At 46.4% G+C, this 20,829-nt stretch overlaps 2 protein-coding genes across 2 annotated transcripts in view; one reads left to right on the forward strand and one right to left on the reverse strand.

Annotated features, from left to right (window-relative positions):
* Positions 1-1,145: 1,145 nt before the first annotated feature.
* On the reverse strand, positions 1,146-18,543 carry LOC147895928 (uncharacterized). Its single transcript, XM_087382187.1, has 2 exons — positions 17,783-18,543; positions 1,146-1,515 (listed from the first exon to the last, which is right to left on the reverse strand). The coding sequence occupies exons 1-2, from the start codon at positions 18,529-18,531 to the stop codon at positions 1,146-1,148; spliced, it is 1,119 nt and encodes a 372-aa protein (XP_087238313.1). The 5' UTR covers positions 18,532-18,543.
* LOC147895929 (arginyl-tRNA--protein transferase 2-like) overlaps positions 1,257-20,829 on the forward strand; it is a 64,710-nt gene continuing 45,137 nt past the window's right edge. Inside the window, exon 1 of the mRNA XM_087383074.1 lies at positions 1,257-1,532. The gene's annotated coding sequence lies outside the window, so the exon portion shown is untranslated. The remainder of the gene's footprint in view (positions 1,533-20,829) is intronic.

A 20,829-nucleotide genomic window follows, 5' to 3' on the forward strand; every position in this document is an offset into this window, starting at 1 on the left:
AATATAAAATCATGGCAAAATTTTATCAAGCTAGTTTTTTTAGTTTCACAATATTGATAGAATATTAGATACTTTTGTAATTTTCTTTTGATATTTGAATTAAAAGATGTAAACCTAGCGAAACTTTAAATATTTTCACATAAAAGTTTCAAATCTTGGCGAATATTTCAAACATTTATTCATTAGGGCATATAAACTTTCGACACCAATATAAAAGTTTCGCTTCTTAATGAAACTAACATGAAAAAATCCTTTAAAAGTAAAACTTAATTTTCATTTATTATTATGACATTGTGCACACTTTTTGAACCATTCCATGGGGATGTTTGAACATGCATAACGTACCATGCAACCTTGGCATATTTTGAGAAGCAACAACTCCATTGAAAGGACAAGTTCACCTAAGTGATCACAAGGAGTTTGGATTTTGGGGGAACCTGGGTGGCTTTGGAGTTGAGCACGTGCCTTTAGAACCTAGTTTGAGAGGAAATTGTGTGCGATATGGCTTAGGTAGTTCAAGCGTAGGGGTCAAGGCATTCCTGAGTGTATGAAAATGATCATGGTGGAAACCCCCTCCAACATGCTAACAAAGATGGCAGTGGTGGTCATGGCATTTTCATCTCTTATCTTCACTAAGGGAAATTGGAGTATCAGCAGCTCATGTGGTTTGGGTGTTCACCCAGTGAGCTGGTCGCCTACAATTTAATCTCTCAGGATGCTACTCTTCTACATGTTGTTGTAGGCCATGGGCTCTTGGCCCCTCAAAGTTGGCCATGAGTGTGAGAGTCAAAAAAAAGAAGAGAATAAAAAGTACACCGCGAAGGGGCAAAGCAAAGCATGGGCAAAGGTGGGACATGTAGAGGGTTGCCTTGTGGGAAAGGCATAGGCGAAAAGCTCGCATCGCGGCGAGGCTGCCCACTGGGTGGCTGACACCATGGACAAATTGTGTCCCTACGTGCGGGATTGCCAGCCCAGCATGGGATTGACTCCTGGTTGCACCGTCTGCCAATAGGTTGAGCCCGCCATGCCTCGGTCCGTCCATGTTGCACATCTGCTATGCCACTGGCCAAGAGTTTCTTTCAAGGGGTCGAGCCAGTCTAGCATTCGCAAAATCGGCTACTCTCGACAAAATGCCAGCTCAGCATTTATTCTTCACGGGATGGGACCGAGTGGCGCTTGACTTGCTGGCGCGGGGAGGTCCCTCTAAAAAGGCATTGTACGGCCAATGCTGAGTTGGTAGTTTGCGTGGCAGCTGAAGTGGCTGTTGCCGACTTCTCCTGCAGATCGTTAATTCGTTGTCGGCCGTAAAGATTCGAACTACAATTCCCAGACAGCTCGTCAGTTCCGTGTCTCTCCGCCAGCAAGAAGTTTTGATCGCTTCCAACAGGTCCAACCTTGTCCTGAGCTCGATTCGGAGAGGCATCGAAGGAAATTACAGGAATCCTTCTCACAACTACAAGACACGTCTTCCTGGCTTGACAGTTATAGAGAAAACGAAGTGGGCAATGCCCAGCTCTGCCTCAACCAATAAGGTAATAGTTTTGCATCGGAATTCCAGTCCTTCGTTGAGCTTCAACATACTCGCGCTGCACCGCATCCCTTGTTATGTTACTCCCTGTCCTGTAAAAAAATATTTACAATCTATTTGAGGAATGATTTTGAGCTTGCCAGTCCTATAAGATCTCTCCTTATAGAACCATGAATCCCTGAACTTTTTCTTACTTGCATTACAGCAGAAACAGTCATGAAGCACAGAAGAACACATAAGACTTTTAATCATTTTCACCTCTTTATGCCCAAATCAAAAGAATTCCATTAGTGAGCATGATCTTCAACACAGATTTACAAACTCAATTTTTTATCATGAAGATTCTTGGGTGCAATCTAAAATATTCTTGAAGTGGTGGAGCCTCTCTTAGAAAACATTTTCTATTAAAAAATTTGACAATTTTTTAATCACATCCATTCATATCCCTTCATGGGCATTTAATGGCCTGACCTTGAGCAAGAGACACCAAATCAGGAAGTTACAGCACGTTACCTTCATTTAGAGAGGAAGTTACTCCACGCTATCTTCATATTGAGGGAGAAATAATTGCAAGTTGGGAATGCATCAGGAGGCACAATAGGTTGGGGCATGTTAAGACCGATATTTCTGCTCTTTGTGTCTGAGGCATGGCCTATCTCACCTGCATGCTTGTTACCATGATGCAATTGACCATCATAGAGCTCTACTAGCTTGTTCAGCGTACCCTCTATGAAGATAGAGATTTAGTGCAGCCAAAATGCAGATTACACAGATTTTGAGTTGGGAGAAATGAGAGATGCAACTGCTACATGACTAACCAAATTTTCATATTATCATGCCTTCAAGGCTGACATACTTATTACATCATCATCAACATGCTTTAACTGCTGTAGGCACATGAACTCTCACATTAAACCAATCCCTCCTCTCAATTTCCTTAAAGAAATGGGCCTGTTGTCGTTATACTTGCTGTTCAGCCGTGAGCCTTCCTATTAATATGATTTTCCCAAAAGTAGGTTTCCGTGATCTCTATCAAATGAGAGATGTTACTGTATCAAATGAGCTTATAACCTTTGTCATTCACTTCACACAAAAGGGTTATAACATGAAAGAGTTTGCTGCCATGTTAACAGTGGAAGTTGGCATTTCTCTGAAATCTGGCAAATCTCCCTCTCCCTATAAGGTCAAGCTTTTGAGATCTTGGGCTATCCTTAGGAGCATTGGCTTTGCACACTCTCATGGGGGTTTACTTCACTTCATTTCTCACTTGTTTGGTTGCCAGCAATTGCGAGCATTGGCTTTGCACACTCTCCGTGGGGGTTTACTTCACTTCATTTCTCACTTGTTTGGTTACTTCAACATACCCAGGGAGAGATGGTGGTGACATGGGGCACAATTGCCTGGGTGACAGATAGAGGGCCGGCCACCTTGTTGCTACAAGGATTTTCAGGGGAGCATTGCTATAGGCCTTACAGGATAGGAGATCACACCTATGCACACCCCCAGATTACACGGCGACAGAGTGGACTTCTTGTCAATGCCTGGGAACTCATTGCCAGCATCACTGCATGGTATATATAGACAGCCAGATGCAGATAGGCCATTGATCAGTAGAGTACTGTCCTTGAGATCCTCAATTGTATTGTGTAGGACATTGTGCATACACTCCGGGTAGATGGGGTAGATTGGAGCGGGACTCTAGCCACATGAGGAGAAGGAGAGAGGCCTTTCTGAGTGCTTGGGAAAACCGAGTCCTTTCTTACGTTTTCGAGAGAGAGGTACTGGATGGCATTATTGGCCACCTGAGTGGCTCTTTACTCAGCTTGTTGTACGTGGGATCACCCCAGCCCTTTCTAGGGGAGTTGTATTTTTACTTCGGTGTCTCTGGACCAATCAATGCTTTTTTTTTTCCTCGGGGAAAGAAAGAAAGATGCCAGACCAAGTTGTGGATGTGCTATAAATCTACCTTTTGCTGGATACAAAGGTATGCCAACAACTTTGTTCAGCTATTTCTATTGGGCATAGACAAGAAAAGATTTATAGGATGGTAGACCAGTGGCTTTTGAGAGTAAAAAGCTAATTGATCCACAAGGGTAGACCAGTGGCTTTTGAGAGTAAAAAGCCAACCAATGGTCTGCTTTTCCAAAAGGGTAAGGTTCTAATCAAAAGAACTTTTTTTTGGCCTAAGCTTAAGGTTGATGTTGAGCTGTGTGTTCGAAACTGTCAATAGTGCCAAGTCAACAAAGCTGAACACTTAAGATGTGGTAGCCTGTTGCATCCTTGGGAGATATGTGAAAAGAAATGGCAGAGTATCTCCATGGACTTTGTGGTAGGATTACTGCAAAGACCTCTCGTGGCATGATGCAATTTGGGTGATTGTGGATCCATCCACCAAATTGTCACGGTTCATTCCCACAAAATAGAATATTTCAGCTGCACAGCTTGTCAAAACCTTGTTTAGTAGATTAATGAAGCTGCTGCTCCTCCCCGACCCGTGCTGCCCTCCTCTCTCAGCCCTCCTCCCTCAGCTCTCCTCTCTCCTCTCAGGCATACAGCCCCCTTGCATTCCTTCCTCTCTTCCTGTCTCAGCTACTCCCCTCAACCAGCCCCTCTCCCTCTCCTTCCCGTACCCCCTCAGCCCTCCCCGCCTCCTTCTAGCCCTCCTACCCCCCTGTCTACCCCCACCCTCCCCTACCTTCTCCGTCTACCCCCGCCTCCCCCCTACCCTTTCCGCCTACACTTCCTAGCTCTTCCTCCCTCTCCGCCTACCCCGCCTAGCCCCTCTATGCTCTCCGCCTGCCCCTCTAGCCCCCCTTTCCCTCTCCGCCTACCCCTCCTAGCCCTCCTTTCCCTCTACGCCTACCCCCACCCCCTACTCTATGTATATTTTTGCACAGTATGTCCCTGTATGTTACGCACTATCCAACATTTTTTCAATATGCAGCTTTTTTCATACTTAATGGAAGTCTTGTTTTGGGGAAAAAAACTCAGCTTTCAAGCTTCATAATGGCTGAGTGAAGATCATGTGGGTCTTTGTACTATAGCCCCGATCTTAGCAAGGCTATTTGACAAAGTGGTTTGCACTAGTTTCCCTCACACCTTGTCACACCCTCATAGGATCTAATTCTATTGGAACCATGGTCTACAACACCAGAATCATGTCTAGGCAACTCGTCACCCAACCATGCTAATCCAAACTCGATTAGCCCCACCGAGCCCGGGCTAGAGAGCCTCGTGGAAACTACCAGCCCTGCAAGCCAAACCTCACCCTTGGCATCCCATACCGCTTGGTGAACAGCGTGCTAGTAGCTCCTAGCTTTTCTCCCTCACTAGCCGGTGTGTGCAACTATGGCCCTAGCCCCCCTTTATAGCCTCAAAGAAGAGTGTTACCAAGAAAATCCAAGATAAGCACACAAGCGCCAAGAAAAGCAAAAAAGCAATCCTGTTGACCAATGTTCCCATGGATAGCACTCTAGCCTGTCATATGCCTGCCTGTCCCTAGCGTGCACATGACATACTCCCCTTCCTTACTCCTAAGCTCATAAAAACTTAGAAGAAGTAGTCAACTTGTTAGAAACAACTCATTATCGGTTGAAACCAATAGGCTCAAGGACAATTCTACCAAGAGATCCATCTACTCAGAAAGATCACATGAGCATGAAGTCCTAGTCAAAAAGCAACATCCCTATCAAATGAATCAATTGGCAACTCTACTGTGACAATGCTACCAGTACTTAAGGTAGGCACATGCTACCAGTATCCAAGGTAAGCAATAGCTGTTGTAAAGAGTTGTGCCCAAAATATATGTTATTTGACTCGCATGCTTTGATCGTGATGTCCTTTACACTGGGAAAACCAAATGCTCGGAAAAACCCGGAATCTACTATTGAAGTATAACAGTAGTCTCTTGTCAAATGGAAACATATCAAATCTTATTTCCAAATTAGGAAAGTTTAACAAAGCTGCACTTTAAAACTCGAAAGTGAAGTCAAATATGACTTAATGAACTTCCTAGATCCAAAAAGTCAAACTATTTGCTTTTCAACCTCGAAGAGCGTAGTCTAGGGTCCTAACTCAAAACAAATTTGATCGGTCAATCTCAAAGAAGCTTTGCGTATCAAGAACCAATATTTCAACAGACATTATGATTTAAGCTAGCATGTCATAATTGTATGTACAAGTAATCTATCTTCCAAAAAAGAAAAGGATAGTCATGTGTTCGTAGGCACAGAGTCCTAAATAAATCTAGATACTCTAGCATAACCTCGCAGCATGTGATGGATCATGGCATCCTGTACCACCATAATGCACCACACACCCATGTGCTATGACTGCTACAATACTAGTTTGTGGATCCGTCGCGAACTATCATAAATAGTAAATACAAGTGGCCAACCAATAACCACAAACTGAAAAAAGCTCTCGAAAAGTATTAACGCAATTCGAGACTAGGGACCAACTCTTGCTCCAGGGGATAGATAACGTCTGTGCACTTAGATACTTCCCTGACTAGCGTCCTAGTCAAAGCATCTATCTGTACCCATCAAATCTTGGAAACTAAGCATGGCTTCCCAAAGAAGCTTTCTCTTCTTTAGCCCACCCAGGCTAAAACAAGGGCTCTTCTAAGACACATTCTCGACAGTTGTCACAGTGTAAGCCTTTGAAGGAAACATGGTGTTGAGGGAGAGAGAGAGGGAGGGTATGCTAGGTTGAGAGGAAATGAAACTCAAATGAAGACATAATGGAAAGGCTTTCATTCATTAATTCAATGATGTGTGTGCCTTTATAGAATAGGCACACACACTCTAGTACCAAATGCATATGGGATAACTCCCAAAGTGACACGTGGCACTCACACATAAAACCACTCCTAGAACTCCTAGTAATCACACCAACACACACTCTTTGGCTACGATTTCTCCATCGCCCCCCTTCAGAGCAAAGAGTGTGAGACCCAACACGTAAGGAGTAGACCGATCCAGCCTTCACCGCAATACTGGAAAGAGCAAGTTCAACTATCCAACACCTCTCGTGTGATGGTGAGTTCTCAGTCAGCTTGCGACAGGCAAGGGTAGACCATCACTTGTCACCCCCCTGACTCTGAACTGGGTGGTCAATACAATCGTACCAAAGTAAAAGTCAATACAATCATTTTTGGGGGACAACCCAGGTCAGAGTACCTTTATAGACTCCAATTACATTCATTTTAGAGGGACTACTCAAGGCTGAGAACCTTTATTGACTCAACACAAAAACACACATCATATAAGGCCTACAAAGCCCAAGAATCCCAGTCATAACGTTCCTCAAGAGAGAGGCTATGAACCTCAGCTGTGGCTGCATGTATCTCCTCAGGGGGCTTGATCTTCAGCAATAAGATTGGCATTGTGCTTCTCTTGTTCTTGTTCCTTCCTTCAACATGCCCTTTTCTTTTACAAAATCTGCAAATAATATTTTTGTTAGTCTTCCATTTGCTTGTGGAAGCAAATGCACATGATCTCCAGCAGAGGCAAGAATGGCATCTTTATTACAGCGGTCCTTTTCAATAAGTAGAGCCACCATATCATCAAATGTGGTAGTGGCAAGGCGTAGAACTTCAAGGGTCTGCTCAAAACAAGGTATCCCTTGCATACTCTTCATAAGGACAACCATTTTATCTTCATCATCAGGCGGGCTTTTCAAGTTGGAGAGTTGTTGAACAAGAGAGTGAAATCTTGCTAAATGATCACTCAACTCTTCACTCTCTTTCATTTTCAAATCATAGAACTTGAGTTTCAAAAAGACTTTAGAGTTGGTGATTTTGTTACCAAATAAGCTCTCAAGTCTATCCCAAATCTCTTTAGCACTTGACTTGAAGTCCACATGATGAATGAGAGAGTCGGCCAAGCAAAGACCAATGAGAGCAATTGCTCTTGCATTTTGCTGCTTCCATACCTTGCATTGTTGTTGATCAGGTGTATCTAGATGTAACATGCAACGGTTATTTGATCGTGTAATTCACAGCAAGACCTTCTTTAAACCGTTAGCGAGGAATGAGCGTTGTTTACCATAGAGAGAGGAAGGAGATGAGGGTAGAGAGAGAGTAGAGTCGACAACCGATTGGGTCCCTGTACCCACTGAGGGCCCCTCCCCCAATCAGGGGAGAATTTGCTTTATACTTGGAGAACTGAGAAATACAAAGAACACTCTTCAAGAGAGCACGGAACACGCTTCTGAAGAGCTCACTGTGCACACGTATAGCAGACCCAAAGACCTGAGAGGCAACGCCAACCAATACCGAGACCTTGATGCTGTCCACACTGATGATGTAGGACGCTTTTGCAAGGCAAGGAAGAGGCTTGTGCTGTCTAGAGGAATGTAGGGTTACTGCGTGAGTGAGAGAGTGAAAAGCTAGAAGTGATAGATCCTATGAGAGAACTAAGAGATGATGGAAATATAGAGCTGAGAGTGAGCTGTGTAAACTGTAAAAGAGAGCTGAGAAAGCTAAGGAAACAGTGTCCAAACCTCTCTCCGTTTGCTGGTCCAAACCTCCGACTGTTGTGCTGCGTGGTCACCTTCAGATCAGGCTGAACTGATGGCCAAGGGACTGAGGCTAGAGCAGGGCCAGATCTGACGATCTCAGGGGCTGCACAGGAGGCTGAAGTGGAGCTGTAGGAGGACTGAAGGCAGGAACAAACTGAATGAGAAAACAGGGCAGCCAAGGGGCCCTTTTATAGCGCTGGTGTCATGTGCACGGATTGGTATCTGACGTGTACTAGGTACACAGAACTAGCTCAGGTTAGCCTGGGGAGGCTTAGAGCTAGGCAGGCTTGATTCTCGGGTTGAGTGGCAAGGGTACGAACTATTTATAGGTCTTCGCTATTTTTGGCGCCGGGGCCCAAGTCTATAAAAGAGGCCCAGGGGGTTCAGTTCTCAGTGTGCAGTTGGGAGCAAGTCTAGTTCCCAGGTGCCAGGTTTGATCCTGGATTGAGTCGCGGACGCGCGCCTGCATCCTAGCGTAGCCCAAGGCCCAGTGGCAGATCCAGGGCTTCACAGCGCCACCTGGTGGTATGGGACACCAGGCTGGTTTGGATCTGATTGGGAGTTCGTGCCAGTAGCTCAGCTCGTGGCTCGGAGGGGACATCTTTTGATTCGGGATCACATCCCGTAGATGTCATGGTTGGGTGGTGAGCAGCCTGCTCAGATCTGATGTTGTGTGTGGTTGTTTTGCAGATCAGGGGTTTCAGGAGTGCTGGGACGTGTCAGTTGGTATCAGAGCCAACTCCTGAGGTAGGAACTTTTGACGCGGGAATTTTTGACGGATTTTTCCTCCAGGTATGCCCTAAATTCCGAAATCTGTTGCTGCGTTTTCTGCTGGGTACCTGGGATAGGAGGGGTGGACAGATATGAGGGAAAAGGAAGAAGAAAAGGAGGGAGAGATTTCGAGATCCCTGAAAGGGCCTGTGAGAGAAGGCTGTAGGAAGTGGAGAGAGAGCAGAAAGGTAGGAGAGAGAGGCGAAAAGGCTGCAAGGGAGGCGTAGAGGTGACGCCCAGGGCAGTACGGTAACAGGCGGGTGCAAGGAGAGGCTCAAAGGGCAGCGAACAGGCTGTGTACAGCCTGTGTAGAGGGCTGTGTACAGCCTGCGTAGAGGGTGCTTTTTCCGAAAAAGCACCCCCTCCAAAGCTAGGGGAGCTTGGCCTTTTTTGGAAGCAGAGCTTCCAAATAAGGCTGCCCTGCTCCCTATATAGATGGGGCAAGGTACCAGCCTACCCACAGCCTAGCCTAGAGCCTTGAAGCAGCTCCTCGAATCGTGAGCCTGCCTGCGCCAGCCTGCTTCAACCTGTCCGTACCTGCGCCAGCCACTGTACGCAGCCTACGTCAGCCATCGCCAACCGTACGGCTCTGCATCAGCACCGTACGGATCTGCAACTGCACCGTACGGATCTGCAACTGCACCGTACAATCTGCGCCAGCCTACGTCATCAGCCGTACACTGCCTGCGTCAGCACCTCCTGCTCCGAGCCGGTACCCGCAGACTGTACGGACGCCGTACAGTCCACGTCAGCACCTGTACGGCCTCCGTCAGAACCTGTACGGCCTGCGTCAGCAGACCGTACAGCCACATTAGCAGCACGGTTGCTGCAGGATTTCGCACGTGCATCCGGTAGCGGGTTCAGCGAGGTCTCGGGATTCGTGGGCTTCCGGTTCGCCAGGTTCCAGCATCTCTTTCCGTCGGCATCTCTTGGGACGGTTTTCCTCTGCTCCATTCTCCTTTGCGCTTCGTTTCAGTCAGTTATTTCTCTCAGTTCGTATTCAAATCAGATTTCAGTCATGTCTGATGCTGCAAATCCCGAGTTCACCATGGGAGAGCAGGATTTGGATTACACTCCTGTGGGAGAGGAGGATCAGGGTCTCTATGATGACCTGATAACCAAAAAGGCCTTCAGTGAATTTACGACTGCTCTAGATGGAAAATTTGAGCAGGTCAATGCAAATCAATCGGGGTTGACACAGCAACTCCAGGGGATTCAAGCAACTCTCACCCTTTTGGCTAGCACTGTGCAGGCGGGAGGATGATTACGATATCGTTGGCAAGCTCAAAGCCCTCGATATGTCAAAATTAAACTTGACCTTTGAAGTTTATCTTCAAAGATTTCGGGATTTGCAAACCAGGGCCACTAAGATGGATCCAATGACCTTGTTAGGTTTCTTCGTGGATGGTTTGCCAGACTCCTACAAGTTGCAGATAAAGAACAACAAATGCACAACGTTGCAGGAGGCCATGACTTATGCGCGCATATACGATGATACCATGGCCGGTGCCAAAGCAACCACGGTTTCCGACACGAGTGGAAAGAACAAACGCAAGTTCTTTCAGCATACGACTGGTATTGGGGAGACGAAGTCTACGGACAACGTCTCCAAGAAAAACTTGACTCCAGCAAAGAATGGTAAAGCCCGTTTCCTTCGCACTCTGAGGCTCAAGAAAGAAGGACGATGCTTCTATTGCGAGGAGCGGGGCCACACAAAGAATGAGTGTCCCAAGCGTAAGAACCAAAAGTTGGTGCTTGGACCGAAGCTCCAGGCGGGTCCACGTACCGCAGCCAAGGGAGCGAACCAAGTCACGATGACAGGTATTTCAGTAAATGTCATTACCTGCCCACTCTCTTGTAATTGTACTTTCAATACTTCGTTGTTTGGTTCCCATGATCTTTTCCGAGTTTATGGAGAAGTTAGGGACCAACAGGTTCACATTCTCTTTGATCCGGGCAGCTCTCACAATTTTGTTAATTACAAATTTGTGCAGAAGATGGGGTTGTCCACAGTACCTAGCGACCACACCTATGAGGTGCAGCTTCCAGCTGGGAAGCAGTTTTGGGATCGCAAGGTTGAAGCGCTTCCTATCTGGATTCAGGCCTACACGGGAGCTCTTACATGTTATGTTATGCATCTGGAGCATGTAGACTTGTTGATCGGGATAGAGTGGTTTAAAACCCACAATATTTAGATCGGATGGACGGAGCATACGCTTTCTTTTGTAGATAAGGACACCCAATTTTGTATTCAGTGTGATAAAATTCCCTCTTCTCAGGGACCTATTGTATCTGCGATGCAGCTTCGGAATAAATTAAACAATTCTCATTATGATGTCTATCAGTGTGTTTTGATTCCACTTTCTTCATTTTTTGTTTCTGTAATTAACAAAAATGAATTAAGTGTGTTTGAACACTGTGAATTGAGAATTTTGTTAGATAGTTTTAAGGACGTATTCCCAGCTCAACTGCCGGAAGGTTTACCTCCAGAACGGGCAGTAGATCATCGCATAGACTTAGTCCCAGGGGCTCAACCTATCAGTGTACCACCTTATAGGATGAGCCAGGTAGAGGAGGATGAGTTAGCTACCCAGCTTCAGGATTACCTGAATATGGGCTATATCCGCCCAAGTAAATGACCTTGGGGTGCACCTGTCCTCTTAAGAAAGAAGAAAGATTCTTCCTGGAGAATGTGTATAGATTATAAACGATTAAATAAAGTCACAATTAAGAACCGCTATCCTTTACCTCGTTCCGATGATTTGATAGACCGTTTGGCCGGAGCGAAGTATTTCACTAAGATTGATTTGCGTACGGGTTATCATCAAATCCGTATCTATGCTAAACACATAGATAGGACCGCAATTCCGGACTAGGTATGGTCATTACGAGTTCCTCGTATTACCTTTTGGTTTGACCAATGCTCCTGCTACTTTTCAGCAGATGATGAACGATTTGTTCAGGGATTTTCTGGGCAAATTTATTGTAGTGTTCTTAGACGACATCTTGGTATATAGTAAAACGCTTGAGGATCATATAGGACACCTCCGGGTTGTCTTAGTTGTTCTAAGACAGCATAACCTTTATGCCAAGATGAGTAAATGTGACTTCTTTATGAAGGAGATCATTTACTTAGGACACAAGATTTCTTCTGAAGGTATTAGCATTGATCTGGATCGTATCCAGAAGGTTTTAGAATGGCCTATCCCTCAGACTGTGAAACAACTTAGTTCTTTCCTAGGATTTACGGTATTTCTTCGAAGTCTGTGCGTGATTATTCACGTATCACGGCACCCTTGACCAACATATTGAAAGGTCGTGGACGCAGATCTACCCAGCCTATCTCTTGGAATGATGCAATGAACAAGGCTTTTGAAACCTTGAAGTTTTCTATCAAGGAAGCACCCGTTCTTGCATTACCCGATCCTACCCGGCCTTATGTTTTAGAGGCCGATGCGAGCGATTATGCGATTGGGGCAGCTCTATTCCAAGAGGGCAGACCTGTAGCTTTTGAGAGTAAGAAGCTAGACGACACTCAATATCGTTGACCCACACTCGAGAAGGAACTTTATGCTGTAGTGTATGCTCTTAAGGTTTGGAGACACTACTTGTATGGTTCGAAGTTCCTTGTATTGACTGATCATCAGTCAATTAAATATGTGTGTGATGGATCAGAATTGAGAGGAAGGAAAGCTAGATGGGCAGAATTAATGCAGGATTTTGATTTCGAAATACGTTATCGTAAGGGTTCGTTGAATAGTGTGGCGGATGCCTTAAGTCGAGTTAAGTTTGTAAATGCTTTGTCATTTACGGAAATATCCTCAGACCTATTTCAATCCTTGAGAGGGCTATACGCAACTGATAGTCATTTCAGTTCTTATTGGCAGAGAGTCCAGGATGGGAGCTCCATGGTTGACCAGGACTCAGGGATTGTGCCACCTATGGTACAGGCGGCGGGAGGTCAGTGGATGATTAGGAACGGCTTGCTGTTCCGGAATGAAAAGATTTGTGTGCCTGATGTTTTGGACCTTAAATCCAAGATTCTCTGGGAGTGCCATGATGCTCCTAGTGCTGGACATCCGGGTATACATAGGACTCTGTCTCTTGTGAAGCATACCTTTTATTAGCCTAAGATGCGTGCATTTATTGAGAACTATGTAGTAGGTTGCCGGGTTTGTCAGGTTACTAAGGCAGAACGCCTTAGAAGCGCGGGCTTATTACAGCCATTACAGATTCCAGGTAATAAATGGGAAAGTATTTCCATGGATTTTATTACTGGTTTGCCTCGAACGCGCAAGGGTCATGACTCCATTTGGGTCATAGTCGACCGTTTGACAAAAATGGCTAGGTTCTTACCTACTAGAACAACTATTTCAGCTGTTCAACTGGCTCACGAGTTTGTGGACCACTTGTTTAAGCTGTATGGTTTGCCATCTGACATAGTCAGTGACAGGGACTCAAAGTTTACAAGTAACTTTTGGACACTTGTATTTGAGAAGTTGGAAACTACTCTAAGTATGAGTTCCTCAGATCATGCACAATCTGATGGCAGTACAGAGAAGGTTAACCAGTTGGTTGAAGACATGCTTCGGGCATATGTATCTAAGAGACAGTCTTCATGGGAAGATTATCTACCTATGATTGAATTTGCTTACAACAGTGCAAAGCATTCTAGTACGGGTTACAGTCCTTTTATGCTTATGTACGGGTTTCAACCTAAGTCACCAGTTATGGTTGGATTAAAAGGGATTCACAATGATGCTGCTAAGAACTTCTTGCTAGATATGCAGGAAATGTTGCAGTTTGCCAAGGACTCTATTAGAAGTGCCCAAGATCGGGACAGATTTTATGCTAATAGACATCGTTCACCCAGAGAGTTCTCTGAAGGAACGATGGTATATTTGCGAATTCCTAAGGAATCCAAGAGCCTAAGTACTGGTTTGGTTCCGAAATTATCCCCCAGATACTGTGGTCCTTTCAAGGTCATTAAAAGAATTGGACCAGTTGCATATCGACTAGAATTGCCTCCTGATGTTAAAGTACATCCTGTCTTTCATGTCAGTAGACTGAAAGAAGTCTTGGGTGCAGATGATCAACTTGTTTCTCCTCATGAGATTATAGAAGTTACAGATTTGACTTTTATTCCTCACGAACTTGAGTGTATTCTTGAATTTCGTGAAAGACAGATTCGTAATCGTACTATCACGGAATACAAGATCAAGTGGAAGGATCGTGTTGAGGAGGATGCAACATGGGAGACATTACAAAACCTCCAAAGAACATTTCCGGGTTTTTTACCGAACTCAGGAGTGAGTTCTTAGAGGAGGGGGAGTATGTCATGTGCACGGATTGGTATCTGACGTGTACTAGGTACACAGAACTAGCTCAGGTTAGCCTGGGGAGGCTTAGAGCTAGGCAGGCTTGATTCTCGGATTGAGTGGCAAGGGTACGAACTATTTATAGGTCTTCGCTATTTTTGGCGCCGGGGCCCAAGTCTATAAAAGAGGCCCAGGGGGTTCAGTTCTCAGTGTGCAGTTGGGAGCAAGTCTCGTTCCCAGGTGCCAGGTCTGATCCTGGATTGAGTCGCGGACGCACGCCTGCATCTTAGCATAGCCCAAGGCCCAGTGGCAGATCCAAGGCTTCACAGCGCCACCTGGTGGTATGGGACACCAGGCTGGTTTGGATCTGATTGGGAGTTCGTGCCAGTAGCTCAGCTCGTGGCTCGGAGGGGACATCTTTTGATTCGGGATCACATCCCGTAGATGTCATGGTTGGGTGGTGAGCAGCCTGCTCAGATCTGATGTTGTGTGGGGTTGTTTTGCAGATCAAGGGTTTCAGGAGTGCTGGGACGTGTCAGCTGGACTGAGCCAACCCAGTCTATAAACAGACTGACTCAGTCTGTTTTACAGACTGGCTGGCCTACAACCAGCCTATAAAAAGCCCTCCCTGTCTCATTTGCCAGGGGAGTTTTTGGGCAGCCTTTGCAGGCTGCCTTCCCTGCTTACCTGTCCAGCCTTTGGGGACCCTAAAGGGACTCCTAACCTAGGCTAAGACCTAAACTATAAGATGGAAACACTTAACCTACTGTTCTCCAGTGGGTACTAGTGAACAAGAACTGACTACTGACTTGACCTAAGGCTGAGAGACTGACCTACGTAGCTTGTGCCTGACTGTCCCTGGACAAGGGCTCACAAAGGGGTCACAGCATACGACAAAATCTCCTATCGGGGAATTATAATGCACTTGTCGATGTAGCCAGTGTGTCACCTTGCACCCAAGTGCAGGGGTGCATGTGACATTCCCTCCTTAACTTGGCTGTAGGTTCATTGCTTCCAAGTAGTCCACCAATATCTGGGGAAACTCGTGGAAAAAATCTTCGTCCAACCACACTGCTTCATGGGTACCTCAATCACGGAACTTGGTGTAAAACTCCCGGTTCCTGCGTCCTGACCCATGCTTGAATTTATGAAGAAGGATCTGTTTTGGCTGCAAAACTTCGGCTTGATCAAGAACTTCAGGTTGTTGCTCGTCGGAAATCTCTGAAAGAGGAGGTCCAAAATATGGCTTCAACCAAGCTACATGGAACACGTTGTGCATAGTCCAACTGTCTGGTAGGCATAACTTCATTGAGACATCGTTGATCTTTTGAATAATAGGGAATGGTCTGAAGCTCTTGAAGGACAGCTTAGGGCAGCGCTTGCCCACCTGCTTCAATCATTGCTTGATAATGCGTAAATACACCCATTGACCCTCTTTATACTGGACATCTCGTCTGGATTTATTAGCTTGGCGTGTATACGATGCTTGAGCTTTGGCGATGCGGCTTTTCACGGACTCCGTAATCTCTGCCATGGATTCGGTGGTTTTGTTGGCTTCAAGAGATGGAGACACCATCCGAGTGAGGAGTGAGGTAAATCGCCGTCCAAATGCCGCTTCATAAGGTGTGCGACCAATACTCGAAGAATAGGTATCGTTCAAAATGGCTTGCACAAGCGGAAGAAATTGCTCCCACTTTCCCTGAGCATCATGACAATATGATTTCAAAATATCAAATGCCATACCATTATACTTTCTCGCCGTTCGATTGCGGATGGAAAGCGCTGGACATCTGCAGCTTAGTACCAAAATTATCAAACAAGGCTTGCCAAAAGTTAGACGTAAACTTAGAGTCCCTGTCGGATGTGATGGTCTTTGGCAACCCTCCAATGGGATACCAATACTTGATAAACAAACGAGCTACATCTTCAGTGCTGGCCGTTTGTTTGCAGGGAATGAGCATACAATATTTACTAAAGCGACAAACAATAGTAAGACATTGAGTATTACGCGTACCTGCGGATGCTGGAAGTGGTCCCACAAAATCCATACCTATGTGTGGGAAAGGACCATCGGGGATGGGCAATGGCATAAGTAAGCCTGCCGCTTTCTTGTGGGAAGCCTTGACCTTTTGGCATATTTGACAATTCTGCACATAGCCGTATACGTCCTTCCGCATCTTTGGCCAATAGAAATAGCGCTCTAACCTCTCCAAAGTCCCGTTGATACCTTTGTGACAACCGGTAAGGGGGTCATGGGCATCATGAAGAAGCAACTGTCGTTTGTCTTTGAGTACACATAACCTTTTCTTATAGAAAAGCCAACCGTCCTCTAATGAGTAATGGCTTGGAGCAAGCGTCGTGGCTAAATGGAACTGCGTGCCAAACTCTGCTGACTCCGCGTACTGTGCCTTCATGCTATCAAGATCCTTTCCTTTGATTTCGAGCACAGTGGCCTGCTCAATGGTCTAGATGGAACCTTTTCGACGGAGAGCGTCTGCAACGGGGTTGTTTTTGCCGGGAACGTACTTGATCATTCCCCCAAACTGCTGGAATATCTGACTCCACCGCTGCTGCCGATCACTCCATTGCGTACTAGGCATTGTCTGAAGCCACTTAAGGGCTTGGTGATCTGTCTTCACCGTGAAAGTCCGTCCGTATAGGAAAGGCTTCCAATGTTTTAATGCCTGGATGACACCGAGGAGCTCTCTATCATACACTAAATAGTTCTTTTCGGCATCGTTAAGCTTTCTGCTGTAGTATGCGACGGGCCTATCTTCTTGCTGTAAAACTGCTCCTACGGCGACATTGCTAGCGTTTGTGATTACCAGAAATGGATCATCCCAAGAGGCGATCTTCATAACTGGTGCTGTCGTGGCCAACCGTTGCAAGTCGTGGAAGGCCTGCAAAGCTTTGCCTGTGACTTGAACTTTTTGTATGCGTGTCTTTACCCCGTAAATCTGTAAGAGGGGCTGCGTATGTTGAGAAACGCTCCATGTGCGAGCTGTATGCTTGACATAAACCCACAAAGGATTGGATCTCCTGGGCCGTCGTGGGGACAGCCCAACTTGTGATAGCTTGGATCTTCTCAGGGTCCAATCGAATCCCTTGAGCACTAATGATGTAGCCTAAATACTGAATTTCCAGCAATCCGAATTCACTTTTCTTTGCGTTGAGATATAGTTGGTTGTCACGTAATAAATGCAGGGCACATCGCACATCCTTAATATGCTGCTTGGCTGTCGCGGAAAAGATAAGGATATCATCGAGAAAGATGAACAGGCACTTCCCAATATACTCTGCGAATACCCGGGACATCATCTTGTTGAATGTTGGTGGTGCATTCTTCAGACCAAAGGGCATGACGACGAACTCGTAATGAGCTCGCTCAGTTTGGAAAGCTGTCTTTGGGATGTCAGCTTCAAAAATCCGGACTTGATGGTAGCCACTCTTGAGGTCAATCTTTGAAAAAAATCTTGCACCAATGAGTCTTTCCAAGATGTACTCGATGCGGGGCATAGGAAACTTGTTGCTTACCGTAAATTTGTTGAGTGCTCTGTAGTCGACACATAGTCGTGCGGACTTATCCTTCTTTGCCACAAATAGAATGGGTGCAGCAAAAGGCGAAGAAGAAGGTCTAATAAACACTGCGCGCAGTAATTGAGACAATTGCTGCTCTAACTCCCCCTTTATAGACTTTGAAAGTCGATAAGGGAACTTACTTAGAGGTGTCGAGTCCAGAAGTAGATCGATGCGATGGTCTTCCGGTCGGTTGGGAGGTAGCTGGGGTGGCAGATCGTCCCGAAGCATGATGTCTTTGAACTTTTGGAGTAGATCCACCATTGCTTGCCCCATCGGAGGAGCGGCTTGAACTGCAGTGATCTGGCATTGGACATAGACAAGTGCACACATGGCACCCTTGCGGACGGCGCGACTTGCTTGAATATGAGAGATTAATGGAATCCCTGGTATGCTCTGATCACCGCGTATCACGACGGGCTCAGGTAAACCTTCCACAATCGTGAAGGTGTCTTGCCGCCAATCAGGCGTCGGAACATGCTCACGGAACCACTGAATCCCAAGGATCATGTTGCACCCCATCAAAGGAGTCAATATAAAATCCCGCGTAAACATCGCCTTCTGAACTGAAAAAGTGAACTGGATGGCCTTATGCGTGATGTGTGTGCGCAAGCCGGGCGTGAACCCGTCCACTGCAAGCTCGTGAGGCACCAAGGTGCACCCCACTGTCTTGGCAAGCTGAGGGGAGATGGCATCTCCTGAACTCCCCATATCGAACAGGACAATAAACTGATGCCCGTTAGCTGTGCCATATGCTCGAATGAGCGCCTTCTTTTGATCTGAGAAGTCGCCCTCCTTCTTACCTTGAAAGACCATTGTGGGAACGACGTTCAAAGCAGGGAAGACGGCATTCGTAGCTGAGGATGGAGGCGGAGCTGGAAGAGCCAATACATTAGCGACGGATGAAGTAGGTGCTTTCGCATCCTTTTGGGCAAGCCACTTCGGACAATCCTTCTTGCCATGCCCAACGATGTGGTGGCAATGAAAGCAGCGATGTTCTTGGTGGTATCGCTTCTGCTCGTTGGGCTTTAGATAGCCTCCTGTAATACCCGCTTTAGCCTTCTCATCCGGAGTCATCTTTGGCTTGGATTCCCTCTTTTGACCAGATGCTTGGCGGTCTTTCTTTTGGAACTGGTTGTCCTTCGTCTAATCCTTACCCGCTGTGTTGTTTGACTGCTGCGGGGCTTTGGAATCTTTTTGGACCTGCTTGGGCTTTCCCCCGTTCAGCATCATCTCCTGATTCTGTGCGAGAGTCAGCGCTCGCTCGTAATCCGGCGGGTCGAAGTTCCGAATGGTAAAACGTATGTTCGTGTCCAAACCTCGAATGAATTGCTTCATCTTGGCGCTCTCCGTCACGCCCAACTGTTGTGCCAGTGTGATGACCTTATTACTGTATGTCAACATAGGCAAACCATTCTGGGAGAGACGAGCGAACTCATCCTCCAGGTTAAGCATATATTGGGGTGGGAGAAAACGGGCTTTGAGGTCGGCCACAAACGTTGCCCAAACGAAATTCGTCTTAAACGTTTTTGGGTCAGTATGCTTACTAGCCCAATGCTGCCACCAAGTCACCGCCTCACCTATAAGATGAGGGGCTGCAAGGTGGACTTTATCTTGCTCATCTTGAATCCGCGCTAACGGAAAATGAGCTACAAACTGATGAATAAATTGCAAAATTGTTGAATGATCACACTTACCATCATACTTAACAAAATTTGGAGTGGACCGAGTGAGTGGTGTTACCTTTGTCGATGGCGAAGCTGTGGCGGAGACGGCCGCTGCGCTCAAACTTGCCTGCATAGCGGCTAACATCTATTTGTGTTGGAGAAACATCCCCTCTCGGTCTAGCTTTTGTTGCCTCTCTGCCTGGGCGAGCTCTGTGCGTCGCAGTGCCTCCTCATTTTTGCGTTCCTCATGCATCAACAATAGTAGTTTTTCAAAATCTGTGGTTCTTCTTTCTTCCAGTGGCTTTTCTGCTTCTTTTTCCTCCAGACGTTGTTTTGTTTGGTCCAGCTGTCTTCTGCTTTCTTCCAGCTGGGATGAATGTTCTTCGAGTTGCTGCAGCAGGACCCGATTCTGCTCTAGAAGGTTCGCCATCACTTCTTGAGCATTTGGCGGAAGCGTATCTTCTTGGTAGTCTTTCTCCTCTTCAAAGTCTTCACGGTTGAGATCTTTTCCTGACCCTTCCATGGTGCTTGATTGTGTGTCCTTTCCAGATCTTAGCACAACCATACACTCGCGGTAGTCAAGCTGGATACAGACTGAAGCTCTGATACCAATGTAACATGCAACGGTTATCTGATCGTGTAATTCACAGCAAGACCTTCTTTGAACCAGGAATGAGCGTTGTTTACCATAGAGAGAGGAAGGAGATGAGGGTAGAGAGAGAGTCGAGTCGACAACCGATTGGGTCCCTGTACCCACTGAGGGCCCCCTCCCCCAATCAGGGGAGAATTTGCTTTACACTTGGAGAACTGAGAAATACAAAGAACACTCTTCAAGAGAGCACGGAACACGCTTCTGAAGAGCTCACTGTGCACGTGTATAGCAGACCCAAAGACCTGAGATGCAACGCCGACCAATACCGAGACCTTGACGTTGTCCACACTGACGATGTAGGACGCTTCTGCAAGGCAAGGAAGAGGCTTGTGCTGTCTAGCGGAATGTAGGGTTATTGCGTGAGTGAGAGAGTGAAAAGCTAGAAGTGATAGATCCTATGAGAGAACTGAGAGATGACGGAAATATAGAGCTGAGAGTGAGCTGTGTAAACTGTAAAAGAGAGCTGAGAAAGCTGAGGAAACAGTGTCCAAACCTCTCTCCGTTTGCTGGTCCAAACCTCCGACTGTTGTGCTGCGTGGTCACCTTCAGATCAGGCTGAACTGATGGCCAAGGGACTGAGGCTAGAGCAGGGCCAGATCTGACGATCTCAGGGGCTGCACAGGAGGCTGAAGTGGAGCTGTAGGAGGACTGAAGGCAGGAGCAAACTGAATGAGAAAACAGGGCAGCCAAGGGGCCCTTTTATAGCGCTGGACTGAGCCAACCCAGTCTATAAACAGACAGCCTCAGTCTGTTTTACAGACTGGCTGGCCTACAACCAGCCTATAAAAAGCCCTC

Source organism: Dipteris shenzhenensis, chromosome 12, assembly GCF_047967505.1.
Source record: "Dipteris shenzhenensis isolate YYH24624 ecotype China chromosome 12, Dip_SZ_1.0, whole genome shotgun sequence".
Taxonomy (NCBI): Eukaryota; Viridiplantae; Streptophyta; class Polypodiopsida; order Gleicheniales; family Dipteridaceae; genus Dipteris; species Dipteris shenzhenensis.

Bases quoted from the DNA above. Each gene is read 5' to 3' on its own strand.
- LOC147895928 (XM_087382187.1), bottom strand. From the start codon at position 18,531: ATGGTCTTTCAAGGTAAGAAGGAGGGCGACTTCTCAGATCAAAAGAAG. The intron at 1,516-17,782 runs GTTTATTAGACC...TGGTTGAGGCAG, and splicing joins TCTCAATTACTGCGCGCAGT to AGCTGGGCATTGCCCACTTC.